The sequence below is a fragment of the Coenobita brevimanus genome, chromosome 97 (genome assembly GCF_032717465.1).
Source record: "Coenobita brevimanus isolate Jiangsu-jjx chromosome 97, ASM3271746v2, whole genome shotgun sequence".
Lineage (NCBI taxonomy): Eukaryota > Metazoa > Arthropoda > Malacostraca > Decapoda > Coenobitidae > Coenobita > Coenobita brevimanus.
This window is the reverse complement of record NC_137050.1, coordinates 12,415,305-12,438,521: the sequence shown is the minus strand read 5'-3', so window position 1 is coordinate 12,438,521 and position 23,217 is coordinate 12,415,305. Positions and strand designations below refer to the sequence as shown.

The following is a 23,217-nucleotide window of genomic DNA, read 5'->3' as shown; positions in this document are numbered from 1 at the left end:
AAACCTTAGAAAGGCAGCCACAAACGTGATGTAAGTACCCTGGCTGAGGTACACTCAATTCTAGTTCCTCATTCTTTGGTTCCTTTTCATTTATTTCATGCTTTATGTCCAATGTTGGTGTGAATAGGGTCTTAAATAGGTTTAAATAGGTGCTATGCATGTCCGGTAAAGAGTTATTTAGGTGGCTTTCAAAGTTAGGCTGGTTAGGGTCCATAAGTACCAGTCCAGGAGGTTGGTGCCCACTATCCGGACAGGACCACTTTCCGGACATGCCTTTGGCTCTACTACGTAGGATAGTGGAGGGATTACTGTATATATATACAGAAAAACCTCAATATAACGGACTTCAATAGACTGGAATTCGCTTGTATTGGACTCGGGGAGCTACCGGACTAAATTCCTATATATCGGAAAAAGTCTGATAAAGCCAGGAGCAGTCCGGACAGCCTGACCACTTCAGCTGTGTTCACCACAATAAGGAAAATAAAAATCATGTTTTTCAGTGTACTGTACAATGTTGTTATATATATTACACCATTTGATTAATGTAGTGAAGTTATAACACAGTACAGTACAGTACTGCATTGGTAGTCAAAGCAGTTTAAAAACTGTTCATGTGATCTGGACTAATGTCTGATATATCAGAAAAAGTCCAGATTAACAGGGGGAAGTCCGGATGTCGCTTTTATTGGAATTTCGCATTTTTTGGAATGGTTTGGGCCCCAATTAGTCTGTTATAGGGAGATCTTACTGTATATATATTTTTCCCATGGTGTTTAGCATTACTTTGGATATTATGTCAAAATATGGCAGATTGACCTGAAAACAATGCCAAAATTAGGATGGGTATTGTACAGTCATGGTCATAAATATTCACCTATCCTCCAGTACCACGTGCCTCAGGCTGGCTCCTTAATGCGCGGCAAGTCACAGTGGAGGAAGAGAGGCTGAGAGGGAGGGGCCAGAGAGAGAAGGAAAGGTGGTTGGGGGGACAAGAGATGGTGCGGGGATCAACTTAGGGAGGGGAGAGAGGTAGGTAGGGGAGGGAGAATGAATTGCGAAGTGGTGTTCACATTATTTGTCTGTTTTCTTTCATTCAGGGTATGATATAAAGGAGGTAATATTTGGTAGATAATGCTGCATTACACCATGTATGGCTGCATCAGATAGCAAGCTTTAGATATATGGTGATATCAAGGCTAGCTTGTGAAAGAAATATACAATAGCAGCCGTGGCTCAGTGGGTTAGAGCGCTCCGCTCTGGCCGAAGGGTCGGAGGATCGAATCCACCCAAGGGTCATTGGTAGACATCAGGAAGGGCATCCGGTCATAAAATGCTACATGCTCCAGTCCAAAAGTCCTCTACCCGGAGGCAACGCCTTAGCCCTTCGGGGATACCTGGCGTAAAACCAAATTATTATTATTTTTTTTTTTTATGACATCACATATCAAACAGTAGTGCAGAGCCAGAAGTTTCCAGCACAACACATAATTGCCTTGTCCACCAGTTTTTAACAAGCTGTTTTTCGTTGGAGGAAAATATCATTACATGGTGATGAGAGGGTGGTGGTGTTGGATGGCCACTCAAACCCATACCAGCATAGGGTCCAAGCAACAGACTATGAGAGATATTGTTGTTATATCCACCTATGTGCACAGACATCAGATTTATTTACCTTCTGTGCACAGTCATTTTAGATAGCCTTTTCATATAGAGATGCCATAAAATAGTTGACACGATGGTGACTGGATAGACGGAGTGTATAACGAGAGGATGATCATAATTAATGTTGACGCAGCCCTGTCAAAGGTTGCATATGATGTTTAGTTCCAAAAATTAATTACATGTATGGTAGAGGACATTTCTTACACAAACATTACGGAAGACAAAGCCATCCTGATTCCGTTGTGCGTCTGATGTCAGAATACAAGAATAAACACAAATATCTGGCTCTGTACTAATATTTGATCTGTCGGGTCAGCACATATCTAACGAGCCAGCCCTTGATATCACCGCTTCAGTGCTTGTTAACTGGCGTCACTATACAAGGTCCGATGCAGCATTATCTACCAAATATTAACTCCTTTATATCATGCCCTCAGTGAAATAAATAGACAAATAATGTGACCACCACTTCACATTTCATTCTTCTTCCTCTACCTACCCTCCCTCCCCTTCCTCACTCATCCCCCCACTCACCTTTCCTTCTCTCTCAGGCCCCTCCCTTTCAGTCCCTCTTACTCCATTGTGACTTGCACGCATAAAGGAGCCAGCCTGAGGCACGGGGCACCAGAGGAAAGGTGGTTATTTACGACCATGACTGTACTTACAGTAGTGTATAGGTAGGGTGTTTTTTTTTTTTTTTAAATGTGTCTTTTGATGTCTAAATATTGCTGGAAAATACCGCCAAAATAAACAGAGGTACTGTACAAATAGGTTAGCTATAGGTTGGAGGTATTTATAGCTAGGGTCTGGGTATAGTAGAGGGGATATTGTTCATTATACGGTTATTGCCACTACCCGGACATGCCTTTGGCTTTTTTATGTTGGATAATTGAGGGAGTACTGTATTCAGCTGAAGAGAGGTCCCATGGAGTTCAGGAGTTAAACATTTCATTGTGTTTAAAGTTTGAAGCACAGTTGACCCTTGATTTTGCGTACCCCTGAAACAACGAACCTCAGATTCTACAGACATTGTCTGTTGGTCCATTTCCTCTGCAAACCAGCAGACGTTATGGCAACGGTGTACGCTGCTTCGCAAAGCATCTGCTAGGTGGCCATTAGCACTGTCAGTCGCTTTGCCTAGCTAATCAGTTCCAGTGTGACAGTCATTGTGTCACCATGCCTCCCATGACTGAAAAATGAAAAAAGGTAAACCTCAGTGTTACTCAGAAGTGAGGAGCTAATTCACAAGCTCAAAAATGGTTTGTCAGTGATGGAGGGTAAATAAAAACAACAGTGCCACAGGAATTCAAGCTGTTTTCTTATTGACCTTTGTTCTAAGGGAAATAACTTTAGTACTAGGTACATCTCAGGTGATAAACATTTGATTTTTGATGGAGAAATATTGGAGAACAAATGAAATATACAGTACCAACTTAGTGATGTTACAGAAAGCCACCGGGACCCCACTGATAGCATGTTTACTGCCGATCTCTGACTGGACATGATGTCAGCACACCAAAACAAACTCAAATATATACAGTTTAAAACCATAAAGCAGTGGAAGCAAGTGCTGAAACCTAGCCAGGGGGGCTTCACCCCCCCCCCCAGTGATTATAACCTACCTAGCACCATGCAAATTATAATATGCATTAAGTGAATGAAAACAGTATCTTACTTTAAGAGCATTCATTAATCATGGTGCAGTCATCACACAACTGTGCGATGGTGAAGGTAGGTGCCAACATAAAGTAAATCATTGCATGTATCACACAGGAGATATCAATTGAAATATAATGCAGGCTAGTAAATTAGTGCTCAGTGATTAAATTAACTCACTTCATATTCTGTATAAGATACGCACAGTACCATGTACAATAACAGAACCTCCTGTTTACAGACTATTTACAGATTTAAAAAAAAAGAAGAAAAAAAAAAAGAAAAAAGTAAATGCTAACCTGTAAAAAATAACACTGGATCTTATCACCACTTCGTTCCAATGGGAAATTTGGAAATACCCTGTCACTGTCATGGACAATGAGTCAGTTTTCATGGTGAGTGGGTGCAATTTTTGTTAAAGTATGTCAATATTTTACTGTAGCAAACTTTTTGCAGGAACCAACTGGTCTTCCTTTCCCCCTCCCCCAATCAGTCTGCAAAATTGATGGTCAGCTGTTTATGTACACATTTTAAATGCCTCATTTATTTTGTGAACAGTCAGATCACCTGCTGAACAAGCTGGAGCATACTGAACTGTATGAGCTGCCACCTGCAGAAGTGCTGGAGATCCTTAAGGCACTGTGTCATCGTGTCATGGACCTGGATTCCACTCAGGTATGTGAAATTCAGAGGAAGGAAGGAAGGTTTTATTATGAGTACTACCTGGATGTTTTTTATTATTATGGTTAGGCATTTTGTCTGCGGCCACCCTTTGCGGGATTAGGGCGTCGGGCTATAGATAGATAGATAGATAGATAGTTAATTACCACAAACTGTTTCCCAGTACTTTATATTTAGTATGGAACTTCGGATGAGAAATAAGTAAAACCTCGATTTAACGGCATTCATTCTAACGGCAACCCCAAACTAACGACACAAACAATCCGAAGAATATTTATACAAAAAAATAAAAAATAAATTCCCCCACAATGGGTAAAAATTTGAAAGAAATTCGAATGTGGCGGGCGCCACATGCATCTCGATCGTCTGTTTGCAGTTTCCTGCCAACTGGGTATGTTTATGCTCACCCAGTCTTCCTCCCGCCTAGCCTGACCCCAAAGAGAAAAATCCCATGGCACTTCATACAAGGTTTGCCGAGGATACGATGGTAAATCAGAACGGTAATGTGGTCAAATTGCCGTCGATACCACGGGCATAGATAGAAACAAATGAATTACCTATGATTATGCAGTTAACAAGGGTTGCATCCATTGATAGCATGCTAGTATATTGAATATATTAATATACATACATGCAGTATATGGGCATCTAAGAGAATGGTTCACTATCAGTGTAGACGTGCGACAAGGTTGTGTGATGTCCCCATGGTTGTTCAGTATGTATATGGATGGCATGATGAGAGAAGTAAAAACACAAGTAATGGAGAGAGGGATGGCATTGGTAATGAATGGTGATGGATGGAATATCTCAAATTTGTTGTATGCTGATGATGCAGCACTGCTTGCAAATACCGGAAAAGAACTTCGTAGGTTAGTGCAGAATTTTGATGATGTCTGTGAGCATCATGCCTTGAGAGTAAATGTAAAAAAGATTAAATTGATGGTTTTTGAGAGAGAAGGTGACTCCCAATGAGATGTTACAGTGAATGGAGAGAGACTGGAATTGGTGAGAGCGTTCAAGTTCCTGGGTACAGTGATAAAAAAGAGAGGAAAATGTGCAACTTGAAAGTAGAGTGACATACGGAAGAAAGGTAGCTGGTGCAGTGAAGGCCTTGTTAAGAAACAGAGGCTTGAGTGTTGCAGCTGCATGAGGCTTACATGAAGGAGGGTTAGTGCCAACTTTATCAGATGGATGTGAGACTATGGTGTGGCATGAAAATGAAAATTCAAGAGTAAGGGCAGTGGAAATGGGACTGCTGATGAATGTATGTGGAGTACAGAGGGTGGACAGGATACAAAATAATGTGGTTTGTGAAAGATGTGGAATGAGGAAGTCAGTGGACACCAGAATCGAAGAGAGTGTACTGAGACGGAATGGTCATGTGGAGAGAATGGATAACAATAGAGTGGTGAAAAAGGTATATCTGAGTGAATTTGAAGGAGGGAGGAGGTAAGGTAGGCCAAGGAGAAGGTGGAGAGATACGGTGGATGAGTGTGTGATGAAGAGAGGTTTGGAGGTCGGTGAGGCCAGGGAACTGACAAGAGATCGTTCTGGCTGGATGATTGTTGTGAGGGGAAGTGCATGATCAGGGATATGGCACCCCTTTTTAACGTGGTATCGTCCAGATTGACTCAATCGGATACGTTTATGTGAAGCTACAGAACGTGGTGAATTATTTTGGTGTATTCGATAGAGCACGGATTCTGGGGGCTTGAATGATGAGTGAATGGAAGTGTGGTTCATTGGATTGGGCAAATTTGGGCTGTCTGGACATTGCTACTCCTAGGGTGGGAAAGGAGGTCCGGATGATGATGATGATGACACACATATATCTCTGTCTGTTTATTATCTACACTAGACCCTCGATTTGCCGGACTTAAAGGGGGAAGTCCAGTCCGGGAATCGTAAAATTCCAGGTATCACAAAAGTCCGGGGGCCATGGCCCATTCCCCTAAGTTTACCGTACTCGGTATGGCAATTGCCAATATTCAGTACCCGCCCTGGACTTTTACCACACTTTGTCCAGCACTCTTTATTACATGTGCAAACATAAGTTACATACAAAACATGGTTTATTGTAATAACAACATATGACTACATATAAGGAAAAATATATATATTTAACATACTGTACTGTATGTACAGTCTAGGCTATAAATAATCACCTATCCTCCTGTCACCATGCCTCAGGCTGGCTCCTTTATGCCCGGCAAGTCACACGGGAGTAAGAGGGGCTGAGAGGGAGGGGCCAGAGAGAGAAGGGAAGGTGGGTATGGGGACGAGCGATGGTGCTTGAGTGGAGTGAGGGAGGAGAGGGAGGGTGGGTAGGAGAGAGAGAATGAAATATGAAGTTGTGGCCACATAATTTGTCATTTTCTTTCATTCAAGGCATCATATAGAGGACTTACTATTCGGTAGATAAAGCTGCATTACACCTTGTATAGCAGGTCAGATAACAAGCTTTAGATAGGTGGTGATATCAAGGGCTGGCTCATGAGAGAAGTATACTGACGTGATGGATCAGACATTAGTGCAGAGCCATTGAGATTGTATGGGCCCATATTGTCAAAGCGTGGAAGCCAGAGAACAAGAGGACACCAGCCTGCCTCCTCCAGCACACAAAGTACTAGTGGGAGCTGTTCAGACGAAACCAGCAAACCATCAACAACATTGTTTTCCCGGTGCCGCGAAGCCTGCATGAGGTTTTTAAGGCATGAAGCCATTGGACTACTTACTAAGGTGTTCCTGATTGCTTTGACTTGACCAGTGTTGGTAAACATTGACATAGATATATTTTGGGAGTTTGGGTAGGATTTTGTTTCATTTTCCCTCTAACAGATTATGGGAGATACCATTATCATATCCACCCATGAGCACAGACTTAAAAATTTGTTTACTTTTTCTGTACAGTTATTTTAGATAGCATTTTCATATAGAAATCTACCTATCTATCTATTGCCAGATGCCATAATCCCGTAAGGGGTGGCCGTTTTGACTGATTTATTTGTTTTTACGGAGAGGGGCACTAACCCTCCACCAACCCACTTGTTGACACGTAGGGAACACGTATGGTTTGGTTATATGATTACCACCCAGCGTTGTAAGTGGTTTCTTGGCTTACAGGAAATGTCATTAAATAATTATTGAACTGCCATGGTGGTGTCTCTGTAGACAGAATATATACTGCAAGGGTGATCATATTTACTGTGGACATAGACATGTCAGAGGTTGCATGTAATATTTAGTTCCAAAAATTAATTACAGTACATGTAAGGCTAGAGGACGTTTCTTACACAAACATTACGGAAGTCAGAGCCATCCAGGTTCCATTCTGTGCCTGAAGTCAAAATACACAGATAAACACAAATATCTGGCTCCGCACTTATATTTGATCCATCATGTCAGTATATTTCTCTCACGAGCTAGTCCTTGATATCATCAACTATCTAAAGCTTGTTATCTGACGCCGCTATACAAGGTGTAATGCAACTTTATCTACCGAATAGTAACTCCTTTATAGCATGCTCTGAATGAAAGAAAACAGACAAATTACGTGTCCACAACTTCACATTTCATTCTCCCTCCCCTCCCTCACTCCACCCCAGCACCAATGCTTGTCCCCTCACCCACCTTTCCTTCTCTCTCTGGCCTCTACCTCTCAGCTCTTCTTACTCCAGTGTGATTTGCCGTACATAAAGGAGCCAGTCTGAGGCACGGGGTACAGGAGGATAGGTGATAATTTATGGCCACAACTGTACTTACTGTACTGTATTGTAGAGAGGATATAGGTGTATGCCGTGATCAGATAGTGGTTCCCCAAATAGCTTAAACTATTCAAGGTCAGACATGACATCCATAGGTGAATCTGTAGCACCAGTGGAGTCATGTTGAGCTACAGATGAGCTGCTTGGTTCAGGAGGTGGTGGCAGACTGGCTCATACCATTGGGGCCTGATTCAGGGGAAGGCGGCTGGGCAGTGCGTGGTTTAAACAAAAACGGGGGTTAGGTAACAAAGACTCCCGCGAATGTTAAAAATCCGTGGATATCTGCTGTCCCCCTTAAAAACACCCTTGGACCCCCCTTAACCCTTTGCCTGCAGAGGCTGTGATGAGAGGGTACTGACTGTGCTCACTGTGGAGAAATAGGAAAAAAATTGTGTGTTTTCAACTCGTGTTTTAACTCACTCATCGTTAATCTTGAGAGCTAAAATTTTTGTCAAAAGTCAATCTTTCTACTATCGTTTGCAACAAACTGCGTGTCTGTAGGCACTCCAAGCACGGAGAACGATTTGAGAGAATACAAGGTGTGTTTTGACTGTCTGACGTAGGAAATAGCCCAGGGAAGTGGAAATTTACACCAAACCACAAGATTTTTTCCATTCAAAACAGGGTTACAGCCACGTTACCTCATCACAGTAATTGCTATCTATCTATCTATATGTTGCCAGATGCCTCAATCCTGTTTGGGGTGGCCACAAACAAATCGCCTCCACGTCGCCCTGTCCCCTGCCATTTCACTGCCCTTCTCCCAACTCATCCCCCTCTCTCATATACCTCTCCACCCGATCCCTCCATCTCATCCTCGGCCTCCCCCTCCACTTCACTCACATACACTCTCTTCATCAGTCTTTCACCCTCCATCCTCTCCTCCATATGGCCAAACCACCTCAGTGTGTTCCTCATAACGCTTCCTATCACATCCACATCCACACCACAATGCTCCTTTATATCCTCATTCGTCAGCCTCTCTCTCCATGTGACTCCACAGGCTCCTCTTAAATAACTCATTTCCACTGCTTTCACTCTTGACTTGTGTTCCTTCCAACAACATCCAAGCTTCACTTCCATATGTTAGAGTTGGTATCACAATACTGTCATGTAGTAACTTTTTCACTTCCATGCTCACTTCCCTGTTTCTTACCACTGCTTTCAAAGAACCAGCAACCTTTCTTCCCTGCTGTACCCTTTCAAGCACTTCACCCTCCAAACCTCCATCCTTACTCATCACACCACCCAAGTACTTAAACGTACTCACATTTTCCAATTCCTCACCATCCAACCTCACTGTACATTCACTGACTTCACCTCTCTCAAAGACCATCACTTTACTCTTCCCTACATTCACCTTTAGATTCTGTTTCTTACACACTCTCCCAAACTCATCCACCAAGCCTTGCAGCTCCCCTTCGTCTTCACTCAACAACACAGTATCATCTACAAACAACAGTACAGGGAGTTTCCAAACACTATCCTCTCTCACCAGGGCCACTCCAACATCCACTACCCTACCTTGCACCTGTTTTATTACCCCATTCATGTACAGATTGAACAACCATGGAGACATAACACATCCCTGTTTCAACCCAACCTTCAAAGAGAAAAATTCACTTAGTTCACCATCCACACGCACTGCAGCCTTAGCACCATCATACACACTCTTCACAGCATTCAACAACTTCCCATGTACTCCATATATTCTTAATACTTTCCACAATCCTTGTCTATCCACCCTGTCATATGCTTTCTCCAAATCCATGAAAGCCGCATACAACTTCTCTCCCTTCTCTAGAAACTTTTCCACTAAAGATCTAAGAATGAATATCTGATCTTCACAACCTCTTCCCTTCCTAAAGCCTCCCTTTTCTTCTCCAACTAATTCCTCTGTTCTTTCTCTAACTCTGTCAATAAGTATCCTACCATACACTTTTCCTGTTATACTAAGAAGACAAATACCCCTATGATTACCACACACTTCTTTTTCCCCGTTTCCTTTGTACAAGGGAATAATTATACCTGACTTCCAATCCTCCTGGACTCTACCTTCCTCCCAGGCCAATCGCACATCTTCCACATCCAGTCTTCTACTATCTCTTCCCTATGCTTCAGCATTTCACCACACACTCCATCAATTCCTGGGGCTTTCCCCAATTTAACTTTCTTCATTGCTTCCACAACCTCTATCCTACTGATTTCTTCCTGTCTTCTCACCTTCCTCCTTCTCCCAGCCATTCCCCAGCCACTTGTACTCGCATTACTTCCATCCTGTATGTTCAACAATTCCTTAACCCTTACACCGCTGGCTTGTTTTGCTTTGACTTGCGGCTCCCGCGGGCATATTCACGCTCCGACAGACTCTCTAAAAATATTTGTAAAAAATCAGTTATTAGTCCAAGAATATTAAAATCACATATACTTATGGCACATACCTTCAGCTTTCTCCTTGGGTGTTTGTTGAGCCTTCGTCGAGTACCGAAGGACTTGTGGAGACCTCTGAAGTTGGGTAACGAAGTCTCCACTTTACACTTCCCAACAACTCGTAATATGATTACCACAGCCTGATATTATCACCAGAAACACTAATCTATGATTCTCAAATAGTTTGGAATCCATACTCCCCCAAAAAAACACTGTGAAAGCAATGAAAATTACGAGGGCGTATGACCATCCCACTTCCGATCATTTGCCGCTGGTGTTGTCTGTTATTCATAAAAACACTCACAGTTTATTTTTCTATTACCGTATAACACTTATATATATCTACAGTCTTTATCCATAAGTTTCCTTCAGTAATAGTAGTTTATTGTCACTGTAGGGATTCAATTTCTTTCAATAAAATTCGTAGCATTCGCTTTCTCGTCCTGTATACTAGCATTGAGAGTGAATGTCACTTTCACCTTCACTGTCATAACTCATAGTATTCATACATGCTAGAGTGAAACTTTCACTTTCATTACTCCTAGTATATATACTCGTATTCTTATAATACCACTCATTTACATTTCTATTTACGTTCTCTACTTTATTTACATTATTTACATTTCTGTTTTATTTACACTGTGTTATGCACTGTCACTTGAAGTAACTTATAAAACTAATTTTAACTGTTCACTTATATTTACATTCATTGCTTTCTTGCTGTTTACACATTATGTACACTTTATTTACAATTCCACTTTCACCGTTTTACTCAATAAAAAGATCATAGTCACTCTTTATCAATTGTCAGCCCTTTACCTCTTTCCACAGGAGGTTTAGTAGAGGGTAAAGGTCACAGGGCCCTTTGCATGGGGCTATAAAGCGACGGAAGTTAGCAGGAGCAAATCAGACATACTCCCACTTTCAAAGACGACAGTGAACTGATAGTGGTGGCCTCCTGCCGCCTGGCTAGGGTAGGTCCAATACTACCAACTTCAGCCCTATGAGACCTGCTAATTTATAGCAATGAAATGATTGGCAGGAAACCAAGACAGTACATAATAAATTAGGTAGTTCCAGGTGAATGTAAATATCACTTAGGCTTCTCCCTTCCCTCCTTATATGTATATTTATTACGAAAATAGATTATACGGCATATTTCTAGGGGAAATAAACAGCGAAAATTAGCAAACGAGTGCACATGAGGTGTTGTCAGGTGATAATGAGCCAATTCCAGGTGTATGGCACTATCACTTACCTTATTTCTTTTGTGTATATATTATTTGGTATAAGAATAGGGCATAGGGCTTGTTTCAATGGGTGAAATCAGTGGAAAATTCCATGGAAGATTTACTTAGCGTAGAATACAGTGTGTTGGCCTGCAATAATTAGGTAGTTCCAGGTGAATGTAAATATCACTTAGGCTTCTCCCTTCCTTTCTTATATATATTTTTATTACGAAAATAGATTGTACGGCATATTTCAAGGGGAAATAAACAGCGAAAATTAGCAAACGAGTTCACGTGAGGTTTTGTCATGTGATAATTAGCCAATTCTAGGTGTATGGCACTCTCACTTACCTTATTTCTTTCTTGTATATATTATTTGGTATAAGAATAGGGCATAGGGCTTATTTCAATGGATGAAATCAGTGGAAAATTCCAGGGAAGATTTATTTAGCGTAGCACGGCCGGGCAGGCGAGAGGTTAGGGTAATGGAGGGGAGGTAGGGAGGGGAGTCAAGAACGGGGAGAAATGGCTAAATTGTCAACAATGGATGGGAGTACAGATAAGATTAGGAGTGCTGACTAGTGTTGGACATTGGCAGTACTGATAGATGATACAAACCACCACTTCAAAGCCCATGCGAATTCAAAATAACACAGAATCACAAAAGTGTCGCCCCGCGGTATGATCCCTTGCTCCCAAGCGTCACGAAAGTGATGCCCCTCGGTTAAGGGGTTAAAGTGTTCTCTCCATCTGCTCACTTTTTCTCCCTTCTCCACTAGTAATCTATCATTTTTATCTTTCACTCCCCTGCTAACCTCACTTCCACTCTCTTCACCTCTTTCCAGAACATTTTCTTACAGTCCCTCTACAGTAATTGCAATAATAATAAAAATAAAACACATTTAGCCATTCTCCTATGATTTTGTTACAATATTCCAGTATTTACATTAGACTTTAGCGAAACAGTAACGATGTGAGGAAAATGGTTACAAACTTTATCAAACTTCATAAATGACTTTTATTACCACTTACTTTTATAAAGCTTATTGATATTATGTCATGAGTCATTTCTTAGCACAGCTACACAGTTTGCAACCTCAAAAATGTTCATTAGCTAATGCACTTAGCATCATGACCTCTGATTATCGCAAAAATATCATTAAATCACTTGTATTTTATCACAGTAATTCACAATACAGTATAATATAAAATAACACTTTCAGCCACTCGTATGATTTCAGTGTGATTTGGGTGTGTATTGCTTCGTATTATTTACTAGAGAGAGGGAGGGGGGAGGGCAGCATACCAATTTAGACCAGCTCATCGAGGGTACATGGAAGAAAAGAAATACTCCCAGGCCATCCTAACTTTTCCCTTGATGAATTAATGGCATTAATAAATGAAGTGGCCAAAAGGAAGAGTGTTATATTTGATTCACTGGATAGTGCCATCACTAAAACAGCCATGAACTGTGCCTGGGATAATGTTACATTTGCAGTGAACAGTGTCAGCAGAGTTCAACAAGATAAAATGCTATAGTGAATCCGGCCCTGGTACTGGATCCACTCTTATAGATATTTAAAACCATTTATGTTATATCACCCGCAGATATTTAAATCCGTGTGTGTTAAAAATGCGGATGTTAAGGGATGACTGCAGTGTATCTGCACATTCCCTGATCACAGACATCTTAACGGTTGTTGGCTGCTTGACGTCACTGTCCTCACTGTTCCTGCTCTGCTCCCCAGTCACTGCTGCCACTATCTGTTCTTTGGACAATATTTCATGCCCCTCTGCAGCTTCATTTTCTCCTATCCACTTGTGAATGTCATCTAGCGTAACTGCATTTTCCCCACCCATATAGAGAAGTGAATGGAAGTCTAATGTCTCAAACCCCTCAAAATCAGAGTCATAATCTTCATCCCTGAGGAGTTTTTTCCATGCGTTGGTAAGCATGGAATGCTTAACGTCACCCCACACCTCAGCCAAGTTGTGGATGGCAGAGCGGATGTTGTATGCTTTAATATTCTCCAGGGTTCTCTTCCATCTTGCATCTTCTCCCCTGTCAGCCTCAGAGTCCAACACAATCAGCACTTTGTCAAGCTATTTTCTCTGGTACCACTGCTTCAGTGAACTGATTACACCTTGATCAGTGGGTTGGATCAGTGAGGTGGTGGTTGAGGGTAAAAACATGCATTTTATCTTCCTGTCAGCACTCTGCAAAACATCGTGGGCAGGGACATTGTCCATTAGAACCAATGCCTTCACTTCTGGAGGTGGGATTTTCAGCACCTTTTCCTGGTGGTTCCTTATTTCAGGCACCAGGTGATGATGGAACCAGTCTTCACAAATCCAGTTGGTGAACCACGCTTTGTTAGAATTGTAATGATGGACAGGAAGCTTTTTCATACATTCCATGAGAGCCCTGGGTGTTGCAGACTTCCCCACAATAACCAGTTTGAGCCTGTGTGTAGGCTACCTGACGCATTACCACCACACGTCACTGATAACCGCTCTTTGTTAATCATTTTACCTGGCTCCTTATGCTTATCCTTCCTTGCCTGGATATTATTAGGCAAGAACCTCCACATAGCCCCAGTCTCATTCACATTGTAAATTTGACTCACTGATAAATGTTCATGCTTAATAAGATCATCTAACTTCAATCTAAACGGGTCAACACTGTCAACATCGGCACTGGCAGCCTTGCTTTACGCTTTCACACTATGGATGCCGTGGCGTTTCCTAAAATGCCACAGCCATCCATCACTTGCCTTAAAATCAGCAACACCCATGTGTGCAGCAAGCTTTGCAGTATTGGCAGCCAGCTCCACACCTGTCAGAGACACCACAAGCCTGCTGCTGAACATACCCCTTGTGCACAGCAGCATCTAAGGCAGCACACTTTGAATTTTTCATGCTTTCTTCCCAATCCAATCTTTGCCTCAGACACAGAAAACTTCACAGCATAACTCTGCAGCTTTTCTTTTGCTTTTTTGATATCAGATACAGTCTGTTTTTTTTCACCATACTCCTCTTACAGCATAGCGATCGTCTTCCCAGCCTCAAGTTTCCTTATTAACTCAAGTTTTGGAGACACTGAGAGATGCACAGGCTTCTTTGCGTACTTGGTTACTTTCCTAGGGGTTGGTGGTGCCATCCTGGAGTTATAAACTGCTCAGATAATGCTCAAATGTAAGGCTGCTTTACAGCATGAGACAACATTAACCCCTACACCGCGGGCTTGTTTACCAATAACTTGCGTGTGCCGCGGGGTTATTTGGGCTCCGACAGACTCTCAAAAAATATTTGCCAAAAATCAGTTATTAGTCCTAGAATAATAAAATTATATATGCTTATGGCACATACCTTCAGCTTTCTCCTGGAATGATTGTTGAGCCTTCGTCGGTTACCGTAGGACTTGTGGAGACCTCTGAAGTAGGGTAACGAAGTCTCCACTTTACACTTCCCAACAACCCGTAATATGATTACCACAGCCAGATACAAACACTATAAACACTATTCTACAATTTTCAAGTAGTTTGGGATCCATACTAAAAAAAAAAAAACACTGTGAAAGCAATGGAAATTACGAGCGCGTCTGATCGTCGCACTGGCACTAGTTCGCTCTTGGTAGTCTGTCATTTATTATTCATAAAACCCCTCACACTTTATATTTCTATTACTATATAACACTTATATATATCTATAGTCTTTATCCATAAGTTTCCTTCAGTAGTATTAGTTTATTGTCACTGTAGGGATTCAATTTCTTTCAGTAAAATACGTAGCATTCACTTTCTCGTCCTGTATACTGGCATTGAGAGTGAATGTCACTTTCATCTTCACTCTCATAACTCATAGCATTCAGACATGCTAGAGTGAAACTTTCACTTTCATTACTCCTAGGGTATATACTCGTATTCTTATAATACTACTCATTTACATTTCTATTTACGTTCTCTATTTTATTTACGTTATTTACATTTCTATTTTATTTACACTGTGTTGTGCACTGTCACTTGAAATAACTTATAAAACTATTTTCCATTGTTCACGTATATTTACATTCATTACTCTCACTTGCTGTTTACACATTATTTACACATTATTTACAATTCCACTTGCACTGTTTTACTCAATAGAAAGATCGTAGTCACTCTTTTATCAATTGTCAGCCCTTTACCTCTTTCCACACGAGGTTTAGTAGGGGGTAAAGGTCACAGGGCCATTTGCATGGGGGTGAAAAAAGGCCTTGAAGTCAGCAAGAAGAAACATACGTACTCTCGCTTCGGAAGTTGAGAGAGAACTGAGTGATAACAGAGGACCACCAGCGTAGAGGCTTGCTAGGGGTTATTCAGAGTTACCAATATTACTTCTTGAAACAGCTAAGTCTAGCACTGATATGATTGGCAGTAAATCTAGACAATACATTATAAATTTGGTAGTTCTAGGTGAATGTAAATATCACTTAGGTTGCTCCCTTCCCTCCTTACATGTATATTTATTACGAAAATAGAGTAGAGGCCTACTTAGGAGATATATATATTCAGAGCTACCAATGTTATATCTTGAAACAGCTTTGTCTAGCACTGATATGATTGGCAGGAAATCTAGACAATACATTATAAATTAGGTAGTTCCAGGTGAATGTAAATATCACTTAGGGTTCTCCCTTCCCTCCTTACATGTATATTTATTACGAAAATAGATTATAAGGCATATTTCAAGGGGAAAAAAACAGCGAAAATTAGCGAACGAGTGCACGTGAGGTGTTGTCAGGTGATAATTAGCCAATTCCAGGTGTATGGCACTCTCACTTACCTTATTTCTTTCTTGTATATATTATTTGGTATAAGAATAGGACATAGGGCTTATTTCAATGGATGAAATCAGTGAAAAATTCCAGGGAAGATTTACTTAGCGTAGCACGGCCGGGCAGGCGAGAGGATAGGGTAATGGAGGGGGGGTAGGGAGGGGAGTCAAGAACGGGGAGAAATGGCTAAATTGTCAACAATGGATGGGAGTACAGATGAGATTAGGAGTGCTGACTAGTGTTGGACATTGGTAGTACCGATAGATGATACAAGCCCCCACTTGGAAGCCCGGGTGAATTCAAAATAACACAGAATCACAAAAGCGACGCCCCGCGGTATGATCCCTTGCTCCCAAGCGTCACAAAAGTGACGCCCCGCGGTTAAGGGGTTAACAAATGTCCAGCGCGAACACGACCACCAAGTGGGTGGCCTGGACATTGACCGGGGAACGGAAGAGATCACTGCGCGCTGGTAGTTTGAAATGTAAGTTTCAGTATTTTCATTATTTTGTCCGGAAAATCCGAAATTCTGGAAATAGAGGTCCACCAAATCGAGGGTCGAGTGTATTTGTATGTATCTGTTCTCAGTCACATCCACATCCACTCCACAATGTTCTTTCACTTCTTCATTCGTCGACCTGTACCTCCATGTCACTGCACATGCTTCTCTCAGGTAACTCATTTCCACTGCTGTCACTTTTGACTTGTTCCCCTCTAGCAGGGTCCATGCCATGCTTCCATACGTGAGGGTAGGGATCACAATACTATCATGCAGTGACTTCTTAACTTCCATACTCACCTCCCTATTTCTCATTACCACTTTCAGTGAACCAACAACCTTCCTTTTCTGCTGTACCGTTTCAAGCACTTAATCCCTAAAACTTCCATCCTTACTCATCACACCACCCAAGTACTTGAATGCACTCACATTCTCCCATGTCCTCATCATCCAACCTCACCACATTCTGTGACTTCATCCCTCTCAGAGACCATAACTTTACTCTTATTTACATTAACTTTCAGATTCCTTTTCCTACATACTTTCTCAAATTCATTCACCACACCTTGCAACTCCCATTCATCTTCAGTCAACAGTACTGTATCATCAGCAAACACCAACACCGCAATCTTCCACACCTCACCCTCATTCATTAGAGCCACCCCCACACCCACTGCCCTGCGTTGTACCTCCTTTATAACCCCATCCATGAATATACTAAACAGCCACACATCCCTGTTTCAGTCCCACATTGAGAACTCACTCAGTTCACCATCCACTAGCACCGTAGCCCTAGCCCCCTCGTACATACTCTTCACAGCACTCAGCAATTTCCCCTCCACTCCATATATTGGTAATTCCTTCCACATACCTTGGCTATCTATTCTGTCATATGCTTTCTCTCAGTCCATGAAGGCAGCATATATCTTAGGACAAATTTCTGATCTACACACCCTTTTCCCTTCCTAAATCCTACTTGTTCTTCTCCAGCTAGCTCCTTTGTTATATGCCTAACCCTATCAGTGAGTATTCTACCATAAATTTTTCCAGTCACACTAAGAAGGTACGCACCCTTATTGTTACCATATATTTCTCTCTCCCCGTTTCCTTTGTATAAAGGAACAATTATACCTGATTTCCAGTCCTCTTGAACCATTCCCTCTTCCCAAGCCAATCTACACAACTTCCATATCTACTCCACAGCAAACTCACCCCCATATTTCAGCATTTCACCCCACACTCCATTAATTCCTGGGGCCTTTGATTTTCTTCATTGCTTCAACTACTTCCACCCTGCTGATCTCTTCCTCCCTCCTCTCATCTCTTCTTCTCCCAACTATTCCCCAACGACTTATACTCACACTGCTTTCACTTTCTACATTCTACAAATCCTGAAAGTGCTCCTTCCATCTCCTCATTTTCTCTCTCTTCTCCACAAACAATCTATTATTCCCATCTTTCACTCCTCTGCTGTTTCCCCTTCCACACTTACTTTCTTTACCTCCTTCCAAAACAATTACTCTCCCTCCATTTCACACTCAGATTCCTCCCAAACTCTTCATCCACTCTCTTCTTACTCTCCTTCACCAATTTCTTCACCTCCCTTCTCCTGCTCACATATACCTCTCTCTTCTCTCTCTCATCTCCTCCCCTACCTATACACGCTAGCCAGTCACTATATGCCTTCTATTGTTCCACAACTTGTTTCACCTCATCATTCCACCGTGCTGTCCCTTGCACACCCCTGCATCTCCTCTTCACTCCACAAACCACCTCGCGTACTGCACCTATCTCTTCCGCAAATACCTTGCATACTTCTTCCACCCCTTCCATCTGCTCTAACCATACCTTCCCAACCTTTCTTCCTCTGTGCTCTTATACTCTGCCATTTTCTCACTCTCTTGCAACTTCTCCACTCTTTTCACAGGAGCTTTTTCCTCCTGTCTTCCCCTTTGTTTCTTCACCCATTTTTTTTGCAGCCTTACCTTGGCCATCACTAAGTGATGGTCAAAGATTCCATTCCCCCAACCTCTCCACACACTTGCATCCAATGCTTGTCTTCTCATTCGCTCATCCACACACATGTAATCTATCATTGCCTTTCATTCAATATACTGAGGTGATTTGGACATGTGGAGAGAATGGAGAATGATTGACTAAGAGGGTGTTTGTAGGTGAAGTGGAGGGAGGGAGAGGGAGGGGGAAACTGAGGATGAGGTAGAGGGATGGAGTTGAGAGGTATATGAGGGAGGGGGACAGTGAGCTAGGGGGAGGGCAGTCAAATGGTGGGTGACAGAACAACTTGGAGGTGTTTTGTCTGTGGCCACCCTTTGCAGGATTAGGGCATCGGGCTATAGATAGATAGATGTATCCGTCTATCTGCTTATCTAGTCTGTCTATCTGTATAGAGAGAGGTGGAGATAGATAGATACATTTTTATAAAGGCTCCAACATGCTTGCATACATTGGCCTTGGTCACTTGATGGTGTCTCTCCACGCTGCTTGATGTCTGATAGCCTCTCTCTTCAATTCATTATCCCTGAGGTCCACCATTACCTCATCCCAGGTCTTTTTTGGTCTGCCCCTCACAACCATACTCCTAGCATTCACCCTTCTCACCTTCTGCACCCAGTTGTCATCCTCCATCCTCTCAGCATGCCCAAACCATCTCAATCAGCCCCTGGATGACTCCGTTGCTGATGCCTGTCCAGGATGCAGCACAGCACCCCATACTATTAAGCACGTTATGGAAGACTGCATTGCACACAATCACCTACGCCAACAACACAACAGACACTTTGAGAGCTCTGTGGGAAAGCCCGGTCTCGGCCATGGTCGTCCTGAGCGACTTGGGGCTGTTCGGCCAGACTAGCTGGGGAACAACTGCTGCTACTACTACTACCCCTCCTCATCACAACACTAATACATTAACCTGTGGATTGTGAGACACAGCTCGGGCTGGGTAGCTTCGCATTGCGAGCCGCATCTCAGGCTGTGCTGGCTGTGCATCATCGCAAACTACTCCACCCCGGCGCAAGCTTACACACGGCACTACGCAAGGACATAGTGAGGGAGATTTTTTTCTTCTCACCAGATGATGCCCCAGATGTTTATCTACAAGTTTATAATAAACAAAAGCATTTTTTTTTTTTTTTTTTCCCCCCCCCATGTAAATTTACATATGGCCTGACGCAAAGACAGACAGAGAGAGATTATTATTATTATTGTTTTTTTTTTTTCACCAGATGGTGCCCTGGATGTTTTATCTTCAAGTTTATAATAAGCAAATGTTAAAAAAAGAAAAAAAAAAAATCCTTCATTTTTCGCTCACCACGGGATGGGATAAAAATAGGTAATTGCGCAATCCACCAATTAAAGTCCAATCCTTCCTCTCAACTCCTCAGTCACGATCCTTGCCCCAGTCCTCACATTCAGGGACACACTACACCTCCATCTAATCATTATCATTTCTGTATGTTTGAGCCTTTGAACATCCTCTTTCTGGGCAGTAGCCTAGATCTCAGTACCATACAGTACAACATTATAGATCCAATAGCATGGAGGGAGACCCCTCTCAGTGTCAGAAGAGGCAGCAGTTCCCTGAACTTCTTCCAACCACTCCTTACTCTAGTCAGAGAGTCAGCTCAAGCCCCACTACCAGCATATATCTTGTCTCCCAAGTAAAAAAACTCTTTAACACACTCAAGAGACTCACCAGCAAGATCAGTCATTTTACACCTAACAGTCTTCACATGCTTTCTCTGACACACCGCATACATGAAATCAGTATTATCTCGCAGTTTGTTGTATCCTTCTATCTATTTATCTATCTTTATATTTATATCAAATGGTGGTAGATGGTGGTGACCATCATCCACTCACTTGATATGCTGCCCACTTTTTCCTTCACCTTTATCATTTTTTTTTCTGAGTTTACCCTCCTCTCTTCCAATTTCTCCCATCTTTCATGTCACTTCTTGTTACTCTTCTCTTCTTTTCAGGTGTCTTTACATTGATTAACAAGCCAAATGGTTTCCTGTAATCCAGGAAACCATTTAAAAGTCTGGGTGGTAACCTTATAACCAACCCATTCATGTTCCCTACATGTCGGCAAATGGATTGGAGGAGAGGTAGTGCCCCTCCCCGTAAAACAAGTAACTCAAAGACAAATGGCCCCCTCATAAGGAATTACGATGTATGGCTATATACTGTATATAGATAGATAGAGATAGATATGTGTATGTATGAATGTATTTCATAGGAAACAGGGTTGTAGGAATCATATTACAAACTTTATATCGATTAGTTAATTTAAGAATAATTACAGGATTATGTGGATGAACTAGAGGAGAAAATTGTTATCTTGGCCAGACATGTACGACTTCAGCGAAACCCCAAAGAGAAGAAGCGTGGTCGCCCAAGAAATGATGGTATGTATACATTTGGTCTTTGTTATATGGCTTTGAGCATTGATACTGTCATAACCATTGGGGTCACAGATGGTGCCATTTTGCAGTATAATGATTGTTAGCTAAGGTTCAAACTTTCAGATATCACCCTAACTGAGTTGCCTCATTACTATATGATGCTGGCTTATCCTACCCTGCCTTCACATGCTTACCTTGTTATTACACCTTCCATGTTTTTAATCATCATCATATGAGGATGTTTTTTTCTTAATTTTGTAAGTTTCACATAGAAGGTGAAACTAAAAGGAAGCATAAATGTGTACACAATTACCTTAATTTTAACCAGATGTCTTACATGAACTTAAGTTTTTATTTAGTTTTTCCTTTACACATATATGTGTGTATCTTTCATTGACAGCTATATTGACTTTTTCTTTTATGATCTGTAGCCATATTTGGGGACATTCATGTCCTGGATCTGTGTTTTATTTTTCTTCATATTTTCACATTGTACATCAAGCTCACTTTAATTATATACTGTATAGTAGTAGTATACTAATTATATTCTGTAGAATAATAGAGTACTGTAGTGCATTTTAGAGTTGTTAGCTAGTCTCCTACCTGTCTTTATTTTGCTTATTTACCAGTTTATTTTCAGCCATTGTCATAGCCTTCTTGGTAGGTAAATTTTAGTAGTCCCTGTTTATAATTATTATTGTTTTCATTATTTGTATGGCATGGTGGGGTGAAGAGGTTAAGAGAGCAGTGGAAGAAAAGAAGAAGAAGTGGCTAGAGTGGTTACAGGACAGGGGTTCAGTTGAAATAAGAACTAAATACACTGAGAGTAAGAAGCACATAAAGAGACTAGTGAAGAGGAAAAAGAAGGAAGTAAGTGATAATCTAGGAAGAAAAATGAATTCAAATTACTCTGAAAATAGGAAGTTGTTGTGGAAAGAGTTGCAGAAATGTAGAATTGACAGCAGAAAGAAGTGTAAAAGTGTGAAGGATGTAAGTGATAGATTATTAACCCATGGGATTGAAGTAAGAACCAGATGGAAAGAATATTTTGAAAGCCTGACGAATGGGACTAGAGAGAGTAGAGCCATTGTAAACATGATTGTTTTGGGGGGTGTACAGAGAAGGAATACAGTGATAGGAAATGTGACAGTCGCACAGGTGAAGAATGCTGTGAAAAGGCTGAAAAATGGGAAAGCAGCTGGGGTTGATGAGATGTATGCAGAGGTGCTTAAGTGTAGTGGAGAGAGGGGAATGAAGTGCTTGTTGGAGATATGTAAGAAGGCATGGTTGAGTGAAACTGCTAGCAGAGTGGGAAAAAGACCGTGATTGTACCCCTGTACAAAAATAATAGTGAGCGAAGTGAGTGCAAGAATTATCGTGGCATAAGTTTATTGAGTGTGGTAGGAAAGGTATATGGAAGAAGTATTATAGAGAAAGTAAGAGAGATATCAGAAGTCCTGGTGAGTGATGAATACAGTGGCTTTGGGAGTGGCAGAGGATGTGTGGATTAAATATTTGCAGTGAGACAGGTAGTGGAAAAGGCTTCTGAGAAGGACTATAAGGTGTTTATGGCATTCATGGATCTGGAAAAAGCATACAACAAAGTAGACAGAGAAGGAGTGTGGAAGGTTTTGCGCATGTACTGTGTAGATGGTAAGCTGCTAGGTGTCGTCAAGAGTTTTTATGATGGTAGTGAAGGATGTGTAAGGGTAAATGGACATCTACTGAATGGTTCACGATCGGTGTGGGTTTGTGACAAGGTTGTGTGATGTCCCCATGGTTGTTCAGTATACAGCCACTTCTCACATAACGTGCGAATATTGTTTCTGGCAGGTCCCGCTTGATGAGAATTCTTCATTATACAGCCATATGTTTACATGTTAAATGGTTTCATGGTACCCAAGCCAGCACCAGCTTCACATTTTGGGGAAATTTTCATGGATTTTTCCCATGACATTTACCTACCTAAAAATGACTTCAGTACATACAAACATTAGAGGATTCCTCACCTTGAATTGAAGAGGTTGTGGGCTCGCTGGGGGAGGGGGGG

At 41.7% G+C, this 23,217-nt stretch overlaps 1 protein-coding gene across 1 annotated transcript in view; it reads left to right on the top strand.

Annotated features, from left to right (window-relative positions):
- The window catches only part of LOC145413825 (tyrosine-protein kinase BAZ1B-like), a 219,422-nt gene that overhangs the window by 94,691 nt on the left and 101,514 nt on the right, over positions 1-23,217 (top strand). The window contains exons 13-14 of the mRNA XM_080283486.1: positions 3,880-3,996; positions 21,068-21,170. Coding sequence (XP_080139612.1) covers positions 3,880-3,996; positions 21,068-21,170 — 220 coding nt within the window. The remainder of the gene's footprint in view (positions 1-3,879; positions 3,997-21,067; positions 21,171-23,217) is intronic.